At 39.6% G+C, this 22700-nt stretch overlaps 1 protein-coding gene and 1 pseudogene across 9 annotated transcripts in view; one reads left to right on the top strand and one right to left on the bottom strand.

Moving 5' to 3' along the window:
• Positions 1-22066, top strand: part of KALRN (kalirin RhoGEF kinase) — a 673187-nt gene extending 651121 nt beyond the window's left edge. For all 9 annotated transcript variants that reach the window (XM_043875040.1, XM_043875043.1, XM_043875038.1 and 6 more), the window contains 3 exons: positions 12208-12408; positions 14655-14793; positions 15342-22066. In XM_043875040.1, the coding sequence (XP_043730975.1) occupies positions 12208-12408; positions 14655-14793; positions 15342-15887 (886 nt within the window). In that variant the 3' untranslated portion in view covers positions 15888-22066. The remainder of the gene's footprint in view (positions 1-12207; positions 12409-14654; positions 14794-15341) is intronic.
• On the bottom strand, positions 9836-10806 carry LOC122675887 (annotated as a pseudogene).
• Positions 22067-22700: the final 634 nt, after the last annotated feature.

The raw sequence follows: 22700 nt of genomic DNA, 5'->3' as shown, positions 1-22700 counted from the left end.
CCGGAGTTCTGATTGTGGCATTTTCATTGTTCAGCTCTAAGTACTTAATCCTTCAGCTATGATTCTTCTCTTTGACCCAACTGTAGAAATGTTTTTAAAATGTCCAAATGTATGAGATTTTTTTAATTATCTTTTTTTCTTTTTTCTTTTTATTAAAGGATAATTGCTTTATAGAATCTTGTTGTTTTCTGTCAAACCTCAACATGAATAAGCCATAGGTCTACATATATCGCCTCCCCTTTGAACCTCCCTCCCGTCTCCCTCCCTATCCCACCCCTCTAGGTTGATACAGAGCTCCTGTTTGAGTTTTCTGAGCCATTTGGCAAATTCCCGTTGACTATCTATTTTACATATGGTAATGTAAGTTTCCATGTTACTCTTTCCATTTATCTCACCCTCTCCTCCCCCTCCCCATGTCCATAAGTCTATTCTGTATGTCTGTTTCTCCATTGTTGCCCTGTAAATAAGTTCTTCGGTACCATTCTTCTAGATTCCGTATATATGTGTTAGAATACGATATTTATCTTTCTCTTTCTGACTCACTTCAGTCTGTATAATAGGTTCTAGGTTCATCTGCCTGATGAGAACTGACTCAAATGCATTCCTTTTTATGGCTGAGTAATATTCCACTGTGTATATGTACCACTACTTCTTTATCCATTCATCTGTCGATGGACATCTAGGTTGCTTCCGTGTTCTAGCTATTGTAAATAGTGCTGCAGCGAACAATGGGATACATGTGTCTTTTTTTTTCATTTTTTTAAAAATTAATTAATTAATTTATTTTATTAGTTGGAGGCTAATTACTTCACAACATTTCAGTGGGTTTTGTCATACATTGATATGAATCAGCCATAGAGTTACACGCATTCCCCATCCCGATCCCCCCTCCCACCTCCCTCTCCACCCGATCCCAATGGGTCTTCCCAGTGCACCAGGCCCGAGCACCTGTCTCATGCATCCCACCTGGGCTGGTGATCTGTTTCACCATAGATAATATACATGCTGTTCTTTTGAAACATCCCACCCTCACCTTCTCCCACAGAGTTCAAAAGTGTGTTCTGTACTTCTGTGTCTCTTTTTCTGTTTTGCATATAGGGTTATCGTTACCATCTTTCTAAATTCCATATATATGTGTTAGTATGCTGTAATGTTCTTTATCTTTCTGGCTTACTTCACTCTGTATAATGGGCTCCAGTTTCATCCATCTCATTAGAACTGGAACCCTCTTACACTGTTGGTGGGAATGCAAACTAGTACAGCCACTATGGAAAACAGTGTGGAGATTTCTTTTTTTTTTTTTTTTGAGATTTCTTAAAAAACTGGAAATAGAACTGCCATATGACCCAGCAATCCCACTTCTGGGCATACACACTGAGGAAACCAGATCTGAAAGAGACACGTGCACCCCAATGTTCATCGCAGCACTGTTTATAATAGCTAGGACATGGAAGCAACCTAGATGCCCATCAGCAGATGAATGGATAAGGAAGCTGTGGTACATATACACCATGGAATATTACATGTGTCTTTTTAGCTTCCTCAGGGTATATGCCTAGGAGTGGGATTTCTGGGTCATATGGTGGTTTTATTCCCAGTTTTTTAAGGAATCTCGATACCGTCTTCCATAGTGGCTATATCAATTTACATTCCCACCAACAGTGCAAGAGTGTTCCCTTTTCTCCACACTCTCTCCAGCATTGTTTGTAGATTTTTTGATGAGGGCCATTCTGACTGTTGTGAGGTGATATCTCATTGTAGTTTCGATTTGCATTTCTCTAATGATGAATGATGTTGAGCATCTTTTCATGTGTTTGTTAGCCACCTGTATGTCTTCTTTGGAGAAATGTCTGTTTAGGTCTTTTTCCCACTTTTTGATTGGGTTGTTTGTTTTTCTGGCATTGAGTTGTATGAGCTGCTTGTATATTTTGGAAATTAATCCTTTGTCAGTTGTTTCATTTGCTATTATTTTCTCCCATTCTGAGGGTTGTCTTTTCACCTTGCTTATAGTTTCCTCTGCTGCACAAAAGCCTTTAAGTTTAATCCCATCCCACTTGTTTACTTTTGTTTTTATTTCCATTAATCTAGGAGGTGGGTCATAGAGGACCTTGCTTTGATTTATGTCATCGAGTATTCTGCCTATGTTTTCCTCTAAGAGTTTTATAGTTTTTGGTCTTACATTTAGGTCTTTAATCCATTTTGAGTTTATCTTTGTGTATGATGTTAGGAAGTGTTCTAATTTCATTCTTTTACATGTAGCTGTCCAGTTTTCCCAGCACCATTTATTGAAGAGGCTGTCTTTGCCCCATTGTATATTCTTGCCTCCTTTGTCAAAAATAAGGTACCCATAGGTGCATGGGTTTATTTCTGGGTTTTCTATCTTGTTCCATTGGTCTGTATTTCTATTATTGTGCTTGTACCATACTATCTTGTTGACTGTAGCTTTGTAGTATAATCTGAAGTCAGGAAGGTTGATTCCTCCAGCTCCATTCTTCTTTCTCAAGACTGTTTTGGCTATTCTGGGTCTTTTGTGTTTCCATATGAATTGTGAAATTTTTTGTTCTAGTTCTGTGAAAAATGCCATTGGTAATTTGATAGGGATAGCATTGAATCTGTAGATTGCATTTGATAATATAGTCATTTTCACAATATTGATTCTTCCTACCCAGGAACATGGAATATCTCTCCATCTGTTTATGTCTTTCTTTCATTAGTGTCTTATAATTTTCTGTGTACAGTTCTTTTGTCTCCTTAGGTAAGTTTATTCATAGATATTTAATTCTTTTTGTTGCAATGGTGAATGGGATTGATTCCTTAATCTCTCTTTCTGAATTTTCATTGTTAGTGCATAGAAATGCAAGTGATTTCTGTGTATTGATTTTGTATCCTACAACTTTGCTAAATTCACTGATTAGCTCTAGTAATTTTCTGATACTATCTTTAGGGTTTTCTATATACAGTATCATGTCATCTGCAAACAGTGAGAGCTTTACTTCTTTTCTGATCTGGATTCTTTTTATTTCTTTTTATTCTCTGATTGCTGTAGCTAGGACTTCCACAACTATGTTGAATAATAGTGGTGAAAGTGGACACTCGTGTCTTGTTCCTGATTTTAGGGGGAATGCTTTCAGTTTTTCACCATTGAGAATAATGTTTGCTGTAGGCTTATCATATATGGCCTTTCCTATGTTGAGATAGGTTCCTTCCATGCCCATTTTTTGAAGAGTTTTAATCATAAATGGGTGCTGAATTTTGTCAAAGGCTTTTTCTGCATCTTTTGAGATTATCATATGATTTTTATCTTTCAGTTTGTTAATATTGTGTATCACATTGATTGATTTGCATATATTGAAAAATCCTTGCATTCCTGGAATAAACCCAACTTGATCATGGTGTATGAGCTTTTTGATGTGTTGTTGAATTCTGTTTGCTAAAATTCTGTTGAAGATTTTTGCATCTATGTTCATCAGTGATATTGGCCTGTAGTTTTCTTTTTGTGTGCTGTTTTTGTCTGGTTTTGGTATCAGGGTGATGGCCTCATCAAATGAGTTTGGAAGTGTTCCTTCCTCTGCAATTGTTTGAAAGAGTTTTCAAAGGATAGGCATTAGCTGTTCTCTAAATGTTTGATGGAATTCTTCTGTGAAGCCATCTGGTCCTGGGCTTTTGTTTTTTGGGAGATTTTTAATCACAGCTTCAATTTCAGTGCTTATAATTGGGTTGTTCATAATTTCTATATCTTCCTGGTTCAGTCTTGGAAGATTGAACTTTTCTAAGAATCTGTCCATTTAAAAAATTATCTTCTTACTACTGATTTCTAATTTAATAACCATGTAGTTAGAGAATTTGGTCTGTATGATACTGATTCCCTGATTTTTGTTGGGACTAGCTTTATGAGTAGTATATGGTCAATTTTCATAAGAAGTTCCATGTCTTCCTTAGAAGAATGTATAATCACTAATTGTTGGGTTCAAGTGTCTCTTTTTCTTTCTTCCCTTCAGTTAGAAAAATGTGTTCTCAAAAATGAAAAGGATAAAAATATGACTTTTAACAGAATAGTGAAAAATAGTGTATCACAAGTCTCACAAAATAGTTGATAATAAAGAAAAAAAGGGGTTCATGCTTGTGATATATTGGTCTCCAGGTGGTCTGAGAGAATGTGAGTAGGTCTTGCAAGTCACCCACCCTCCTGTGATGTGTAAATAAGAGAGCACCCACTAGCAATGGGCCATTGGTATCATCTCCATCTCTGATTGACATTTCTCAGCGAAGCATAAAATTTCCTAAGTGGTTGTGACAGAGGTTGTGGAGAGAGCAAAAATGATCATTATTCTCATTTTCCTAGGCAGGAGTCACAATGTAATTCACTGCCTTTTGTTACAGCTCCTTTCATAAAAATCCAGCTTTGGCTCTACTTCCTGATCTTCTTCGTGTAGGTAGCCAAACAGAAAAACAGGGGGGGAGAGTCAATGGAAATCTACATGGTAATGATGATGGTGCTTATTGAGTAATATAGCCCTCTGGATACTATGCAGATATTATACAAAGTTATTTAATATACTCCTTACAACACCATGAGGTAGTGTTTGAGTAGATTTGCAATAAAAGAAACTCAGGCTCAGAGGTTAAGTAACTTTCTCAAGATCCCACAACTAGTAAGTATAGAGCCAGGATTCAAACCCTGGGTACCTGACTTTAAGCCTGTGTTTGTTTTACTAATATATGTTGTTTCTCATCACAGCAATTTTTGTCAAAAATAAATTTTGGTAATTGAAGTCTAGTTTGCTCCATGATACTGAAGTTTGTGAAGCTATATATGACCCCCAGAGCTTCATGGTGGATCAGCAATAAAGAATCTGCCTGCAATGCAGGAGACGTGGGTTCAATCCCTGGGTTGGGAAGATCCCCTGGAGAAGGAAATGGCAACCCACTCTAGTATTCTTGCCTGGGAAATCCCAAGGACAGAGGAGCCAGTGGGCTACAGTCCATGGGGTTGCAAGAGTCAGACACGCCTTAGTGACTAAACCACTATCACACTAAATCCCCATCTGGTTCTAAATGAAACTGGCTCAGTCCCCTGAATGTACCGGTTAAGTCCTCCCCGAAGCCTGTATTTGCTATTGATAGTCATAGGCTAAGGCACGTTTTTCTCTTGAAAGATGGATGTTTTGATATTTCTTAAGGAGAGATCAATCTTCTGATCTGTTCAAAGCAACCAATTTTTTAAAAAGTTCATCTCCAATAACCTGAAGATTTTCCTCTCTCCCAAGTATAGTCTTCACACTTTTAGAAGATCCTTTAAAATGCTGTTATATTAACAAAATGGAAATAAGACATGTAGATACTTACATGAGACACAAAATATATCTGTGCCACTGTGCCAGGGTCATATAAGTGAGCCAGCTTTCTCCATCACACATAAACCTAGAAATCTAGGTCTATATGGCTATCTTGTTAGAAATGGCTCTTCAGTAATTATTACAAAAAAGAAATATCTTCACTCCTATAGTTCATTCAAAGAAGCAAAGAGCACTTGAGCATAGCATACTTAACCAGAAATAAACTATACAGGCACCATTGCAGCTTAAAGAAGCCAAAGAGTTATCCCCTGGGAATGCTACCTGGTTACAGGATCCAAAAAGGCAGCAGTATAGCCTATAGAGTTGGACGATAAGGAAAGCTGAGCACCAAAGAACTGATGTTTTTGAACTGTGCTGTTGGAAAGGACTCTTGAGAGTCCCTTGGACTGCAAGGAGATCAAACCAGTCCATCCATAAAAGAAATCAGTCCTGAATATTCATTGGAAGGACTGATGCTGAAGCTGAAACTCCAATACTTTGGCCACCTGATGCAAAGAACTGATTCATTTGAAAAGACCCTGATGCTGGGAAGGATTGAAGGTGGGAGGAGAAGGGGACAATAGAGGATGAGGTGGTTGGATGACATCACTGACACAGGACCCTTATGAGAATATATAAATGCTAGATACTGAGGACCCCTGTTCTGTTATCAAACAGGCTTCCAGAGATGGAAAACCAAGGCTTCACATTCTTGCCAGAAAGTAAGAGGGTCTTTCTCTGCAAAATTTGACCAACTCAAGAGGAAAAATTTAAAGATACTGACTTTGAAGTTTCCCCCAACTAAACAGTCCATGCAGTTCACCATACAGTGAGAGTCAAGTTGACAGAATCCATCCACAAACTCAGAGCTTCCAAGCAACTTCTAGTCCCCAGTTGTTAAAATGAACCAATTTATGATGCTGGCCAAGATGGAGTAAGCACATTGTCACCTTTCTCTCTCACTGACTACACTAGCATTTCTGGATGAAATACAAACAGCAACTATCTGAGCTTCCTGAAAAGTAAATAACAGGGAGACTGGGGAGAGAGGTAACACCTGAAACAGACATGGACAGTGGCAGTGAATTTTCTGGGCTTTGAGGTTTTTTATCCTCTCTTTGATCTCCTAGCTTTGACCCAAGGGTGGGCCAAATCAGGGAACTGTCCTGCATGCCCAGTGAGCAAAATCTCTGAGAGAAACCCATCCTTATGGCCAAAAAACAGGAAGAAAGCTATGAGATCCCTATTTTCACCTTTTTCTTCTTTCTTTTACTCCTTTACCCCCAAGGGTATTGATATGGAAGTATATGATGATGCAGAGGCTAAAATTCTGATGGAATCCAATATTTCTGGCCAGCAGAACTATAGAAAGGGTCTTTGAGCTAAAGAATGTAAGAGAAATCTCAGTGAAAAGAGAATTAAATATTTTTATAAGAATCATATGCAAAGGGTTAGGAATAATAATGCTTTGGGCATTAACAGTTAACATCATCATTCACACTAGAAGTTAGAAGGCAACAGAATAATTCCTTCAAATTTTTTTCAACCTATAATTATACCCAGCTAACATCACTTCATGGGAAATAGATGGGGAAACAGTGGAAGCAGTGTCAGACTTTATTTTTGGGGGCTCCAAAATCACTGCAGATGGTGATTGCAGCTATGAAATTAAAAGACGCTTACTCCTTGGAAGGAAAGTTATGACCAACCTAGATAGCATATTAAAAAGCAGAGACATTACTTTGCCAACAGAGGTCTGTCTGGTCAAGGCTATAGTTTTTCCAGTGGTCATGTATGGCTGTGAGAGTTGGACTGTGAAGAAAGCTGAGCACCAAAAAATTGATGCTTTTGAACTGTGGTGTTGGAGAAGACTCTTGAGAGTCCCTTGGACTGCAAGGAGATCTAACCGGTCCATCCTAAAGGAGATCAGTCCTGGGTGTTCATTGGAAGGACTGATGCTGAAGCTGAAACTCCAGTACTTTGGCCACCTCATGTGAAGAGTTGACTCGTTGGAAAAGACCCTGATGCTGGGAGGGATTGGGAGGAGAAGAGGACAACAGAGGATGAGATGGTTGGATGGCATCACCGACTCGATGGACATGAGTTTGAGTAAACTCCGGGAATTGGTGATGGACAGGGAGGCCTGGTGTGCTGCGATTCATGGGGTTGCAAAGAATCGGACACGACTGAGCGACTGAACTGAACTGAACCTAACAATCAATTATAAATGTAGAATAAGCATATTTTAGATATGTAAATCTCCACAACTTATTTCAAATGCACTCTTTGTCAGAAATGATTAAAGAATGTATTTTACTACAAACATGAAAAATTATCTTACTTTATTAGAGGTTCAACTGGGACCAGCACTTCACATAGTTGCAATAATGGAAAAACTGAATATTGATTACAATATAATTCTCTTGGAAGGACAGGGAATGGGGAAAGTGGTTATGCAGTAGAGACAAAGGAAGGAAAGAGGCTAAAATCTCATCTTTCATAGTGGGATGTCAACAGATAATAACTAAAATTGAAAAATCAAGAAGTAGTCATATGAAACATACTATACTTAGTGCCATAGAAGAAAATATCTGAAAAATCAGCAAAATATATTAAACTGCCTCTGTGGGAAGAAAAATGGTGATGAATGGAGAATGAGACACTACTGCTTTTGATGACAAACTTTGCTAAAGCTAATGACTTTTTATTTTTATTTTTTTGGAGTGACGAAAGAGTCATTTTTGTAACATGTCTACAGTTTACAGAGGGCTTTCGTTTACACAATCTCACATTACTCTCAGAATGATTTGCAAAGTAGAACACTTTGTCACATTTCACAAGTAAGGAACTGCTTAGAAAAATGCTATCACCTGTGGCCATGTTTCCTTTGTGGGTTTTGGGGGTACCACCTTCTTCAGCCATTTTTTCCCTCCTCCTTTTTTCTCTCTTGGGAAAGGCTTTTTCTTTGGTGAAAGTGAAAGTGTTAAGTTGCTCAGTCGCGTCTGACTCAGCGACCCCATGGAAATCTCCAGGCAAGAAACTGGAGTGGGTACCTCCCCTTAAAATAAATGCCAACGGCCCTTTCCTCTTCTGCCGGTACCCTCTCATTAGGTGGCCTCACCCACTCTCATGTTTAGCCATCACACGTAACTGACAGCTGCCAAATCTACAATGCAGAGCCTGGAATCCTCCGCGGAGCACTTGACCTATACACACAACTTCTGCCTCGTGGCCAAGGCCTGCAGAGGCAGCTGGTAAGGACTGTGAGGAGGGAGGAGGCTGGTGTTCAGCTGAGGGACAGGACTGCAAAAGCCACTGGAGCTCGGAGGTGTGCGAATCCTACATACTTGACATGATTTTCCAGCATGTTGATTTTTTATTCCTAAGCTAACTCTTTTTTCTACATGGTCCTAATCTCACATCACTTCAATTCTTTCTTTCAAAGTGAGAGAAGTTTAAAATATGAATCTGAATGATATAAGAATTTTGAATGGTATGAGCCAAGCATTATCAGTCTAATTATACCATTCACTTACTCACTCACTCACCTGATTTGTTCAAACATTTATCGAGCGCTTTTCAATTGCCAGGAGTGGCGCAAGGCATTGGGCTTAACAATGATTAAGACAAAGTCCCCCAAGGAGCTCACAGTCTAATGGTAAACTACTGAGTAAACTGAGGCACAGAGTGGTAATGACTTACCCGATGAGGTAGAAAGAGCGAGGTGCTCAGGAACATGGGACTAGAGCTGGAGAGAGGGCAGGGGACCACTGACTCATTGTAAATAAACCCCTCTGGTTGAAAAGCAAGGCTGTGTACAGAAACATATTACAAAATCTTGCAAAAAAGGTTAAAATAGTTTTCAACTGTCACCATGACTGAATTCATGTCTTGCAAGGAATTCAGTCATGAGCTGATGGCATTTCTGCACTTGTCCCCAAAGTTTGGGGCACGTCAGCAGTCTGCTTGGACACAATGACTCTGTAGGGAGCCTGAAGTCCAATTTTAGCACTGGGAAACCATACTGAAATACTTGCATTAAATCCACAAACTTTAACTGCACACATATTTATGGTATTTCTACATGTAGAAGTTAGGGAAAAAACTCTCCTCTAACCCTCATTCGAAGGATTCTAATAAGTTATAGATACCACAGAAATTAGAGAATATGTCTGTTACTTTCCATATTTACATTTTGGCTGTACAAGGGTGAACAGTCTCACTTAAACGTATTTCACAAGTGATCTAGACATTATACAAATATGTACAAAGACATCACATCAGGTGTGTGCACACACACCCATCCATGCAGACATGAACCCATGTAAGGCAACTTCTTTTGTGACAACAACACAGGATCTGCACGGCAAAGGGCAGAGTCCACGAGGAGCTGTCCACCCCGCCTGCCTGTCTGTTTCAGTGACAGTCGTGTGATCCAGTAATTTCTGTAGGCAAGATGACTGCTTCACTGGCAAAAAAGCAGTGAATAATTATAAAAAGAGCTGTTTTCAAATGCAGAAACCGCCATTATCCAGGAATCTAAGGAGCAAAGTGCTTGGAGGCACTCCTGGCCTTCTTGCAGCTACCAAGAATGAGAAAACGGCAGGGACGATTTATTGCTCTGAGGATCTTCATCCACACAGGAGTCCAAGAGACTCCATGCATGGATCGTCAAAACACCATCAGTTGCTCACTTCAAGCACTTCCTCACTTTGATGTGGAGGATTTTCTTCTTTCTCAGGTTGAGGGTGCTCCGAAGGCTTGCTTTTGGATGAAGAGGTCCCTACACTGTCTGACCTTTTATTACTTGAGTGGGAACCCTGCTCCACTTCACATAAATAAACGTCAATGGGTCCTTTGGTGCTCCTGATATGCACTGTGATAGAATCCTTCCTGGGAGCTGGAACATCCAATCTGGTTTCTGCCGGTGCTTTAACTGCAATTACAATCTGTTCATGGAAGGCTTGGATGCTATGAATGTCTTGATACGTCACATATGCTAGTCTTTCATTTTCTTTGTCATCTGTCAACTCAAACAATTGCTGAGCACAATCCTTGATTAACTCATCCAGGGCATCTTCCATTGTTGATAAGTCAGACAGCTCCTCCTGCAGCTTCTTCTGTTGGGGCACTGCTCCAAAATTGCTAAGATCAGAGCCTATCCACCGAGTATGGTTCTTAGACTTCTTTTCAACCAGGTTGATTCCATCTAAGACGTTGGTGATGTCATCCTCTCTTCGTTTTCGTACTCCCAGTTTCGTTGCAACCTTGTTTAAGTCAAGAATGCCCCCAGGAGCAGATTTCTCATGGACACATATTGTACGTTATCTTCTAAACTAATCCTTATTTTTGATGGCAGCAGGCCCTCCACGTTGATGGGGTCGCGGCAGCGGCAGCGGCGGCGCACAGTCTCCTCCGCCGGGTCCACGAGCAGGCTGGGCAGCTTCCGCACCGGCTGCTGCTGACTCATGCTGCCCGGCCAGTCGCTCCTCGCCTCGCACCCCAGAGAGCTCTCCCGCCTTCTCCCGCGCCGCTCGGGCGACGCCCCCCTTCACACAACACGCCGGGTCCCGGGGGGTAGCGGGGCGGGAGGGGAGAAGGGGGCGTCGTCAAGCACGAACCGAGGCCCTGGCCGGCTCAGAGGCGCCGCCTAACTAGACCGGCTGGCGGACCGGACGCGACCCCGGGAGGTGGGACGCGGGCGGGCTAGAGAACACCGTGACCCGCGTACCTCAGGACGCCAGTCCCGCCATTTTCCCGCATCGCTAATGACTTTTTAAACCTTAGGGATGCATAACATTGATAAACACAAAATATATTTTAAAAATTAAGGTAGCAATACTGTGACATAACCGCCAATTCAGATCTCTGTTCAGCAATCAGCTGTTTTCCTGCATTTAAAGTCCTCTGGAAGGAGTGACCTATAGGAAACAAACAAGAGAGAGTGTTGTTAAAACCCAGGATGGCAAATTATTACTTGATAATGTAAAATAGAACAGCGAATTTGGCCAAGTACTTGTTCACTATGCCAAGATTGATGTCTGGTGTGTAATAGGCATTTGTCTAGTACTTGCTTTGTTAATTAGGGCCTTCTCTTCTTTGGGGAAAATTTACAGTTACTATCAGGAAGTTGCTTGGTGAACACAGAGCCAGGTCAAGGAGTCAACTGGACAGTCTTAGTGGTGGCCGTGATATCTGATGACTTCATTTCTGCTAGATGAGTGGACTGCCCTAGGACTTCTCACTCCCCTACTCTTGGGTTAGGGCACCTCACGGACAGATTCTGAATGTTGCTGTTTGTCACCTCTTCAGCCTTCCCTCACAAAAAAACGGGCAGGAGATAGGTAAAGAATAGATGAAAGGTTGGCAAAATGTTGATAATTGTTGATACCGGCTGCTGGGTACACAGAAGATCTGTTATACCCTTCTCTCTACTTTTGTGTATATAGGAAATTTTCTGTAACAAAAGGATAAGAAATATAAAATAAGATGAAAAAAAAATTGCCTCTTTAGAAAATGCTTCGAAATTATCATAGAGCAGAATTCCTCCTTCTTTGATATTCTTACTGTTGTATTTTATAGAAATATACTCTGTTCAGAAAACTGAACTTGTAGTTGATGTTTATTGACTAAAAATGTTATTTAGTTTTTTGTATCTTGGAGAACCCTAAAATGCTAAGGAAGGAAAGATAATATTATAGTTAACAATTCTGAATGATAATGTTATAGTTAAAAATGCAAAAAAGTAGATTTCTATAATAATAAAATGTTACTGTCTAACCACTTAGGATAAAACTCGCATCCTTGAATAAAATGATACCTAGTTGATTGAGAAATCTTGGCAAAACATTTTCTCCCTTTTGTTTTCCAGAGGCCGGTTCTCCATAGTAAAGAAGTGCATTCACAAAGCTACTCGCAAAGATGTCGCTGTGAAATTTGTTAGCAAAAAAATGAAGAAAAAAGAGCAGGCTGCCCACGAGGCTGCCCTGCTTCAGCACCTGCAGCACCCCCAATACATCACTCTCCATGACACCTATGAGTCCCCCACTTCCTACATCCTCATTTTAGAACTGTAAGTACCAGTATCATCTCTTGAACACGGTCCCCAGCTATTTGGCTTATTTCTTGCTTACAGTGAATGGAAATGGCAGTTACATTTCATACAATGCCTCTAGCTTACAAAGTGTTGTATGTAACATGCACTCTCCCCTCCATTGTATAAAAATGTGATACCCGTTTTATAGATCAGAAAATCAGAGATAAGGAAGTTCATTAAAAGTAGCTCCTTAAAACTAGGAAATGGAGAAGCTGGGACTTGAACCCACATCTGTCTCACTCCAGTTTTCATCTTCTTTCTCTTATGGGCTCTTGGGCTGGGCAGGAGTTTAGGAAAAGCTTATTGGCAAAGGGCTCATTGACAGGGGTGAAATTGAAATGAAAGAGAGGAGTTTGTGCATCTATCTACTGCTATAGTATCCCCAGTCTACCCCCAAGAAAGTCCTTTAAGGGTAAAATCTTACTTTCAAAACCTTCCACTCATTCCAGACTTCCTGTCATTCCAGACCTTCAAAAACTTCCACTCATTCCAGTATGTATCCCTATATACTTGGGGCTACATACTGGGTCCCAGAAGAGAGCAATAAGGTCACATCCTTACCACTCCTTCCCCAAGCTAGGAACAGAGATCATGCCCTGTAGTTTAGAGAAATCTTACAGAGGCCCAAGAGGACAGTCTTTTCAGAAGTATGGATCCCTCATAGAAATGTTGTCTGATTGGTGTGACGAGGCCCTGGGCCTGGAGAGAAGACAGACATTTATCCTGGAGACCAATACTGTGTGTGGCTCCACATGTACCTGTGTACAGTAGAGAGGCACCTCCATTTACAGCTTTCAACTGTGATTTAGGCCTTTGATCCTGTCAAGGAAAGCAGGAGAAGAAAACAAGCTGGTGGGAAGGAACAAGCTACTGAAGAGAATGGGAACTTGGCGGGAGGATGTCAGCTGTGCTCAAAAGTAGCTTCTGATTCTGGCTCAGGCTCCTCTGCCTGGGCCTTTCTCGGGGTTGGTCCTCAATGGCACAGTGCATGTTAGAGAACAGCTATCTGACATCTGGTCACTCCCTGCTAAAGAGGGCACTGCTGCTGCTGCTACTAAGTCGCTTCAGTCGTGTCCGACTCTGTGCGACCCCATAGACGGCCGCCCACCAGGCTCCGCCGTCCCTGGGATTCTCCAGGCAAGAACGCTGGAGTGGGTTGCCATTCCCTTCTCCAGTGCGTGAAAGTGAAGTTGCTCAGTCGTGTCTTCATGACCCTACGGACTGCAACCTACCAGGCTCCTCCGTCCATGGGATTTTCCAGGCAAGAATACTGGAGTGGGTTGCCATTGCCTTCTCCGAGAAATGGGCACAGGGTACCTGAAAATAGTTGCCATTTATTGCACACTTGCTATTGCTACCAGTTATGCTTTAATGCCTCACTCATTGTCTCACTTGATCCATCAACAGTCCTCATAGATGAAATAGGGATTGTTATTGTTGTTGTTGTTACTCTCACTTTAAAGATAAAGAAAGCAAAACACAGAGAGTTTAAATGACTTGTTCCAAGCCCCCAGCCTGTGTGTGGCAGAACCAGGATTCAAGTCTAGGTTTGGCTGGTTCCTCCTAGCAGGCTCTCAGGCATAGTTTTTAAAGTTGGATAGTTGCCCAGGAGGAGTAGGATTCAAGAAGGGGTCGTGAATGTCAAGGTCAAATTTTGCCTACTTGCTACTTTTCCACAACTAAAACCTGGCAAAGGAAAAGCAATTTGCAAAACACATGTGAGGCTCCTTGAAGCCACCAGATTCCAGTTATTCAGACAGTTGCAAGATCTCTCTGTCTCCTTCCTTTCTCTGTTTTGCAATCTAACCTCTCTTAAAGGGATGTCAGACTTTCCTTGTGAGCAATTTCAATGGACAGAGTCTGCCAGGCTACAGTCCATAGCGTTGCAGAGTTGGACACAACTGAAGCGACAGAGCAGGCATTCACAACGTGTCTTAAGATTATACAGATTTCTTCCCTGAAGCATGCATTTCTCTCTTATCTATCCATCTATTTCTATCTCTTTCTATCTCCTCCATATCTATTATCATCTATCTTTTTAATATAAGTTCTGAACATTGTACTAACTTTGGACTCAACTAAAATGCACATGTCTTACAACACTGATCTTCATTTATAATAGGAAATAGGAGAAATATTAGCAATCTTACAGATTCATGTTGTGCTATTTTTTTGTTTTCTTTGCAAACATATTTCCTTTGCCTTTTCCTCCCTTTTTTCAGGATGGACGATGGCCGACTCTTAGACTACCTTATGAATCATGATGAGCTGATGGAAGAAAAAGTAGCTTTCTACATTCGAGACATCATGGAAGCCCTGCAGTACCTTCACAACTGCAGAGTTGCACATTTGGACATAAAGGTAATAAGAAATAGCAACCCTAGCAGAGAAATGGTTAAGTTCAACCTGCCAGTCATTGCCCTTGAGGGATATAAATTTTCATTTTATTTTATTTTCTTGCACTAGAATCCCTATGAATATTAAACACAAAATGGGTTGTCACACAATTTGTGTGTTATTATTGAATTAATGAGAACACATCAGAGTCACATAATATCTGGGGTAAGAGAAGGTAGGTAGGCTTTAACCACTTTGTCTAACTTTATAGAAGGAATCACTAGATGTTGCTATATTTTTCTAAAAGAAGCCCCTGTTCCCCCCAAATAAATAATTTACTTTTTCAGTGCAGAAGGGTTGTTAAGAAGACAGGATTTTCAGTGTCAACCAACTTCTCTGAAGTACCATCCAGCCTCAGAGTTTAGTTCAGTTTGAAGCATAGGGAACATCCCACACACTACAGGCTTTATCAAAGAATAGCAGAACCGTGTTGGAGTGGCTGGAGTCCTACAGGTAGTCAAAACAGAGCTGAACTTGCCTTCTTTCTTCCCCACCTCCTTGGATCTCTGCAGCCTGAAAACCTGCTCATTGACCTACGGATTCCAGTGCCTCGAGTGAAGCTCATTGACTTGGAGGATGCTGTCCAGATCTCAGGTCACTTCCATATCCACCACCTGCTGGGGAACCCCGAGTTTGCTGCCCCAGAAGTGATCCAGGGCATCCCTGTATCCCTGGGCACCGACATCTGGAGCATCGGGGTTTTGACATATGTCATGCTGAGTGGGGTCTCCCCCTTCTTGGATGAGAGCAAGGAGGAGACGTGTATCAATGTGTGCAGGGTGGACTTCAGCTTCCCCCATGAGTACTTCTGCGGTGTGAGCAATGCTGCCAGAGATTTCATCAATGTGATCCTACAGGAAGACTTTAGGAGGCGGCCCACGGCAGCCACCTGCCTGCAGCATCCGTGGCTGCAGCCCCACAATGGCAGCTACTCCAAGATCCCCCTGGACACCTCCCGCTTGGCGTGCTTCATTGAGCGTCGCAAGCATCAGAATGATGTGCGCCCCATTCCCAACGTCAAGAGCTACATTGTCAATCGGCTAAACCAAGGCACGTAGCCATCCCCCAGCCCTCGTGGTTTCACATGGAAGTGCAGTGTGAACCAAAGTTAGACTGAATGTGTCTGTAAATAATTCTGTCCATCATTCACTCCATGTGGTTCTCTGGATTGAGAGATGTACCTCTTAAACCTCCTCAGTGGTTTTTCAAAGTCTGAGCAGCAGTGAAATCACTCTAAATCCAGGGACTTTCCAGAAGGTTGTTCAGAAGAGATACAGATGTACAGAGTCATGGAAAGTATTCAGAAGAGAGGCAGAGATAACAAGAATAGCAGCTGTTATGAAATTTTAATTGTGTTCCAAAATGAGTGGTTAACTTGGCAAAATATGAGATCACTGAAGAAAGTATAAAGGTTCCTGCCTTTGCTGAAATTTTAAGCAAGAAGTTCTATTTAACAGAGATGTCATGTATGTCAACTATACTGGTTTAGATTACTTACATATAGTTTCTTAATAGGATACATGTACACATACAGTAAAAATATATCACATTCAACTTTCAGAGTTTTATAATATAGAGATATATATAAAATCAATCTTAAGTAAATTTGAGTGCTCCAGTTAAGACAGTAACTTATGTACCGAAGCATTACATTGTTTTGACTAAGCACAATTAGATGACAGTTGTTTTCTTTTTAGAGCATTTTATAAATCTTGTATAGAACTCTTTTACCAGAACCTGTGCATTAAGAGAAAGCAATGTTACCCTTTTGCAGTCTGTGAGTGAGAAGATTTTTCTCTCGGTCACAGGTATTTGACTAACCTAGGTTCTGTTTATGAAATGCTATCCCCAGATTCACTGGCAGCTCAGAGTTCATCTGGCAGGAAAGCCTGCCAGGGAATAAGTCCAAATACAGAATGACTTGTGGGGCTATTTTTTATGTCTACACTTGGTTTGAAATAGGTAACGAATAAAACAGGTTCATACAAAAGTGCAAATAGAAACCTTTCCTGCAGTTCCTGTGAACACGTAACAACACTTTCTGACGTCTTCTGCAGCTGTAGATTGCAGTCCTCAGAAAGTTAGCCTGCTTTATTTCTAACCCCTTATAGAAATGAAGGGGTGCTTACCAAAAGGAAGCAGCCATGTAGGCCTTTCAAAGGCCTGGTCCCAAGTCCTTTTTGAAGCCATGGTATAAAATCTGATACGTCATTCTAGCAGAGCATTGAGTTTTAACTGCGATGCAATATCTATCACTGCTCAGCCACCAATATTTCCCTGGACTAAAAGGACTAATTGCATTTTGAGGCCGATGCTTCTTTCTGGTATGTATTCTCCGTACAAGATGGTTATGAACTGCCTTTTTTTCCACTGGTGGAAAAAAAATTAAACCTGGGCATTTCATGGTCTCTTTCTTTCTCCCTTTTTTTTGTTTTTTGGGAGATTTTGTTTTTGTGTTTTTGTACATGATCCATCCTTTGTTTCCTAGAATGTGTTTTTAAAATTACTCTTATGCAAATGCTATTTTAAAAAATATAACTTAAGTGTCTGTTCAAATCAGGTTTAATGGCATTGCTTCTCTCATAAAAAGATGAGAAAATTAAAATCATGCAGCACAGAAGTGCAAGCAGAGAGTTTATGAAGGATAAATAGAATTACAAACCTATCTTAATGAAGAAGAATGATGGAAACTAAGCCTGAACTTTAATATATAAAAATACTTATTCCCACAGTGGAAATGTAGAATTAAAAATGCTCATCATTCTTTTCCATTGACTTCAAAGTCAACTTCTTCATCCATGCTCCACCTCATCCCATCTAAGATTATAGACTAATAAATTAGTAGAAAGTACAAGCAATAAGACTATATAGCACTTATGTATTTTCAGGATTAACCAAATAAGTGGAAACTGATTCTGACTGTATTTGTTTCCTAGTTTTCGAATGGCCCTGGGCCACCAAGGCTACTTTCTCAGAGCTGTCTCTTGACTAACCCTTCGTATTCTTCATTTAAACCCATAGTTCTATACCAATACTATATGATAAAATATTTTGAAATTTTAAACAAGTTTACTAAAAACTCTTTTAGTAAGCATGTCTTTGTTATAAGATACAACATAAAAGAAGAAAGCCTGGTCCCTCGGGCTCATCATGGGATAGATACAGGCACAGAGGATTCCGAATATCTGTACGGTATGGCTTGGCAAGTTATGTTTCGTCCACTGTGGACGATGACTAAAAAGCCCCCTGCTGAATCTTTATGAGTTTTTATGACCATGTAGGAGACAAGCTGAGTTTTTGCTTGAGAAGGACAATGGTATCCAGACTGCAAGGAGAGCATTAATGAAATCATGCTGTTGGGAGGGCAAGAATGTTAGAGCCAAAGCATTTATAACAGCTTTCACATCAGAGTTGGAATGGTCCAGATGGAAGGCTAGTATGATTTTGTTAACTGGAGCCAAAGTACAATCATTAGAATAAAACGAATTTAATAGGGGCCCCAAGAGAAAGGGTATATATTTTATATGGTTTGATAACTAAAGAAAGCTAACAGGGAGACATCGTATCTGCAAAGCTCCTGGTCCTTCCCAATGAGGATAAAGTGATTGCGTTCCTGATTCAGGAATTCTCTTTAGCAAGTTGGAAATAACAAGGAATCCCAGAAGATGGGACTGGGAAATATACTCTAGTTGCTCTGTGGGCAACTGTGGTAAGGGATGAAGGATTAGGAACCACTTTCTTGTACCTATTTTGGCAGAGGTATTTATTACTTTGTGGTAGAGAAGAGGGGAGAGATGGGAAAATAGTCCCCTTCTTATTATGGTAATTTTTGCAATTAAAACTTAACTAGGAATCAGTAAGAATGAACTTCCAGTTGAAATGGGAAAAATAATATTGGTTAAAGTCACAAGTTTCTTGCTTGGCTTATATCCATTGTATAGGGTTTTGGGTTTTTTTGTTTTATAAGAGTGGGGTGCAGAAAGAAGGAAAAGATCAGGGACAACCCACAATAATTTTTTAAAGGTATATATAGTAATTTACTACATCTTTTACATCGCTTTCAAATTAAACAGATTTATATCCACTTACAACTGAATGTGAGAAAATTTTTAAGAAAAAAAGTTGTAACGTTGGAGGTGTCCTTCAGGCCTCTCACAGCCATAAACACTCTTGGGGGAACAGAGGAAGCAGAGGAAAAGCTGGCTGCAGCGCTTTGTGGCTCACAAGTCTTTATAAATAGTAGTGCCTTTCAGAGGGGAGGATGGGAGATAAAGAAGTTCATTGTATTTAGATTGACTGATATTGCAGCATTTTTTCTTTAAAATATCTTTTAAATGAAACCATCTGAACATAGGGTGAGCCCAGGAATTCTTGAGTTTCAACCTCAACTGTTCCTGATTCGTCCTTTCTTACAGAAAGTCTTTGGTTTTTTTCTGCCCCAAATATCCCCATTGTGAAAATGGGAGTTGGGGGGAAGGAGGGAGGAATTAATCTCATAGGAATGTGGGGAAAATACCTTAGTTGGGATGTCTAGAAAATACTTGGATTTTTTTAAAAAGTGCTACACACTGCCAGTGCTAAGAATTTATTTGATGGTAACTTTGAACATTCCAAGATTTCAATATTCATGTCTTTAGATACCATTTACAGACTCATGAGATTAAATCTGTAAATTGATTTTAATTGGAAGTACTAGGTGCTCTTTGTCTGAATGTTTTTTTATCTTAGCCTGTAATTTCAATAATTTAAAAGCTTATTTACAGAAAAAGGTTAGGAGAGCTGATGAAGTGTTTGTCAGTAAACTGTTTTCTCGAGTATGTCTTATGGCAGAAGCACAGAGTAAGATGCCCTCCAAAGTAACCACGACTCTCTTCTCAAGCTTTATAAAGAGAAAAGCCCAAACAGCCACTTTCCTCACTGGGAGGGCAGAAAGGAGAATAAAATATTTTCTGATATCACAACTCATTTCTTTAGAATCTCACAGGTTTCTATAATAAGAGGCAAATTAAATGCACAGGTGTAGAAATGAACTGTTAGTTTTTGGAGGGAAAACTTTGGATCTCTTTCTTTTTTTTAGATAATTAGATGTTCTGGAAGTAGCATATTTGTTTTTCCATAGTCTCCATGATTTAGTGCTGGTGAGTCAGTTGTTACTTTTTTCTTGCCTTGTGGAAGAGCATGGACATTTAGATTTGTGAGACTACAAAGGGGCAAATATATTATAAACTAGATGCTGGTTATTTCTGTATATTAAGTAAAACTTTGTCCCATAAATTTGATAGAGGAGGAAATATTTCAAACGTAAGGGTCTTCATAGTAGGGAAAAAGTGCAAACTCACCACATCCTTGTTCAGTTTTGAGAAATGTGGGGCTTATTTATTTCCCTCCTGTGTAGCATCTCTGTGGAGTCTGGGTTAGGCAACCACAGCATGTGAGCTTTCAGTGGGTTTATTTGCATTACAATTTTCTTAACTATTTAAAATCTAGGGATCATTAGGAAATGAATAACTAAGGTTAGAAAAGATAAGATTTACCCATTCTCTACTAAGAAAAGGGGAACTACTATGTTAATATACATTTTCTAAAAACTAAAAGGTTCTTTGTTTCATTAATTCTAGAGGGTTAAAAACAGCTGAAATTTGTCCATAGCATTAGATGTCTTTAATGGAGAATATTATTCATGTGAGAAATATAAACAAAAATAGTAGAACACAGGCCATATTTTCTGTGAAAGACATTTCTCCCTCATTTTCAATACATGTAGAAGTTAGAGGAGAGGAAAAAACAATTACTCTAAGACAAATTTTCATCTTTAAGGGACATTTATGAAAAGATTGAAATTAATACTCATGGGCTATTGTGTTTCCTGTTAGCCTATTTGCTAGGAGATTCTAAATTGTGGTCAGATTTTGTTTTTATTCAGATGAACAAGATTAACTGCTTATTCAGATAACTTATTTTGGATAGTGAGGATAGCTGAAGAAATGGAAAAGAGTGCAAATGAATTTACTAGCTGAGGAATAGCTAGTGTAAGAGTTACATCAATGCCTGACTTCCGTCAAGAAATGAAGCCACATCTTGGGAGTATTATGGGGACTGTTACTATGATCTCAAAGACTGTGGTTATGAATTTGAAGGTAACAAAACATACATCTTCTCTTACTAACTTAAGCCATATATGTCATCTCTATGATTGATTTTTTTTTGACCCTGGTGCTTTTACTTCTGTTTCTGCCAAACTTTGGCCTACTCTATGGGGAAGGTGAGTAAGTAAAACTAGTAGTTAGGACAAATGTGAAGACTGTGAAAAAACTAAATATGTTCTTCAGAACGAGATCCTAGTCAGAGAACAGTAGTGATCAAAGTGCAAACTGTTGGAAAACATGGATATATGTACATCTGTACATGTATATAGTGTATAATATGTATGTATATGTTATTGCTCATATGCAGAAATCTATCCATTTGAAGACAGCCCAGGTGGATCAGTTTTCTAGTAGAAAACCATTTAGGGCCATTCAAAACCATTAGGGCTGATGGGTAGAGTTAGTGTCTACTCATTGGGCATTTATTTGCTGTCTTTTGACACTACAAAGCCAAATGAACAAAGCTTGAAACATAATGGGACCATCATTTAAGTTATTGTTTGCCTAGAATCAGAAGAATATATTTGAATATTTAACAGTTGGTTTGCAAATTTTATTGGCACCTCGGTTTTGAGTGATTCCTCCCCACCAAGTCTTTTGAGAGTTTGGGGGTGGGCTTCTCTGGCCATTCAGATAAAGGGCCTTATCCATAAGTGGACAGGTTTCCCCATAGGGACCATTACACATATACATATAAGTACATACTTCCATCAGGCTTGTAACAATTGATTTAAAATCACTCCACAGTATTGATAAATAGCTCTATATTTTCAAGGTGCAGAAGAATTCCACAGCCTTAATTATTTCAGTGTCTTGCTGGTCTGCCTTAAGTGTATCTTCTGGGTTTTTGGTTGTCTCATTATTTTTAAATTTTTCTGCAGTTGTTCATTTTGTATGCACACAATGTCGTTTTGTAAAGGTAGGTTGTAAATATTTTATTTGTAAGTCAAAATCACTCATGTGTAATGTTGTAAAGTGATGACTTGCTGTCTTGTTATTATCATTACAGTAAATGTTCTAAGTTATGGATGAAGCTTCAAAATGTACATCTCAAGTTATGCATTCCTATAAATATACTATATTAAAGATTACTTCTGGTGGTCTTTTGTTTTCTTTCGAATTAAAATGTCCGGTAAAAGAGTAATTTTTTTTGTTCTTCCTTCAAATATACGAAAACCTTTGACAAGATGAAAATATTGCAATTTTATTAAAACACATTTTGCCCAGTATTTTGGAAAGAAAAGAATAATTTTGTAGCCTGAAGAAATACTCTAAGGCATTTCTCTATCTAAAAATGCCAAATAAGCCTCAATGTGTGTTGTTAACTTCATTCTGGTGTTTCATTTGGCAACTTTGTTAGAAAATTGTTAGGCCATATGGGATGGATCTCACAAGTTTACACAATATATTGTGAACTCCAGGAGTCTGGATTAGACTATGCAGACATAATCAGGTTTTGAAAGAGTCTGTGTGTGCCACCCAAATGCAAATGAAACTAATTCATAGTATATTGTCAATTAACTAGAATGTGTTAAAATTAATACTGTAAAGGAAAAATCTCATTTAAAGTGGAGGGAGGAAGCCCTGCAGGAGGAGCTCTGTTGCACACACCAGCACATACCACCCTGTGCACCTTATTTTACATCCCTGGGTAGGAAGAGGTTTACTTAACTTCCTTAGCATGAGGATGGAAGATTTTCCTTGCCCACCAACAATGCAGCCAAT

The sequence above is a fragment of the Cervus elaphus genome, chromosome 19 (genome assembly GCF_910594005.1).
Source record: "Cervus elaphus chromosome 19, mCerEla1.1, whole genome shotgun sequence".
In the NCBI taxonomy this organism is placed as follows: Eukaryota; Metazoa; Chordata; class Mammalia; order Artiodactyla; family Cervidae; genus Cervus; species Cervus elaphus.
The sequence above is the reverse complement of the archived record's forward strand: the minus strand, read 5'-3'. Positions and strand labels throughout refer to the sequence as shown.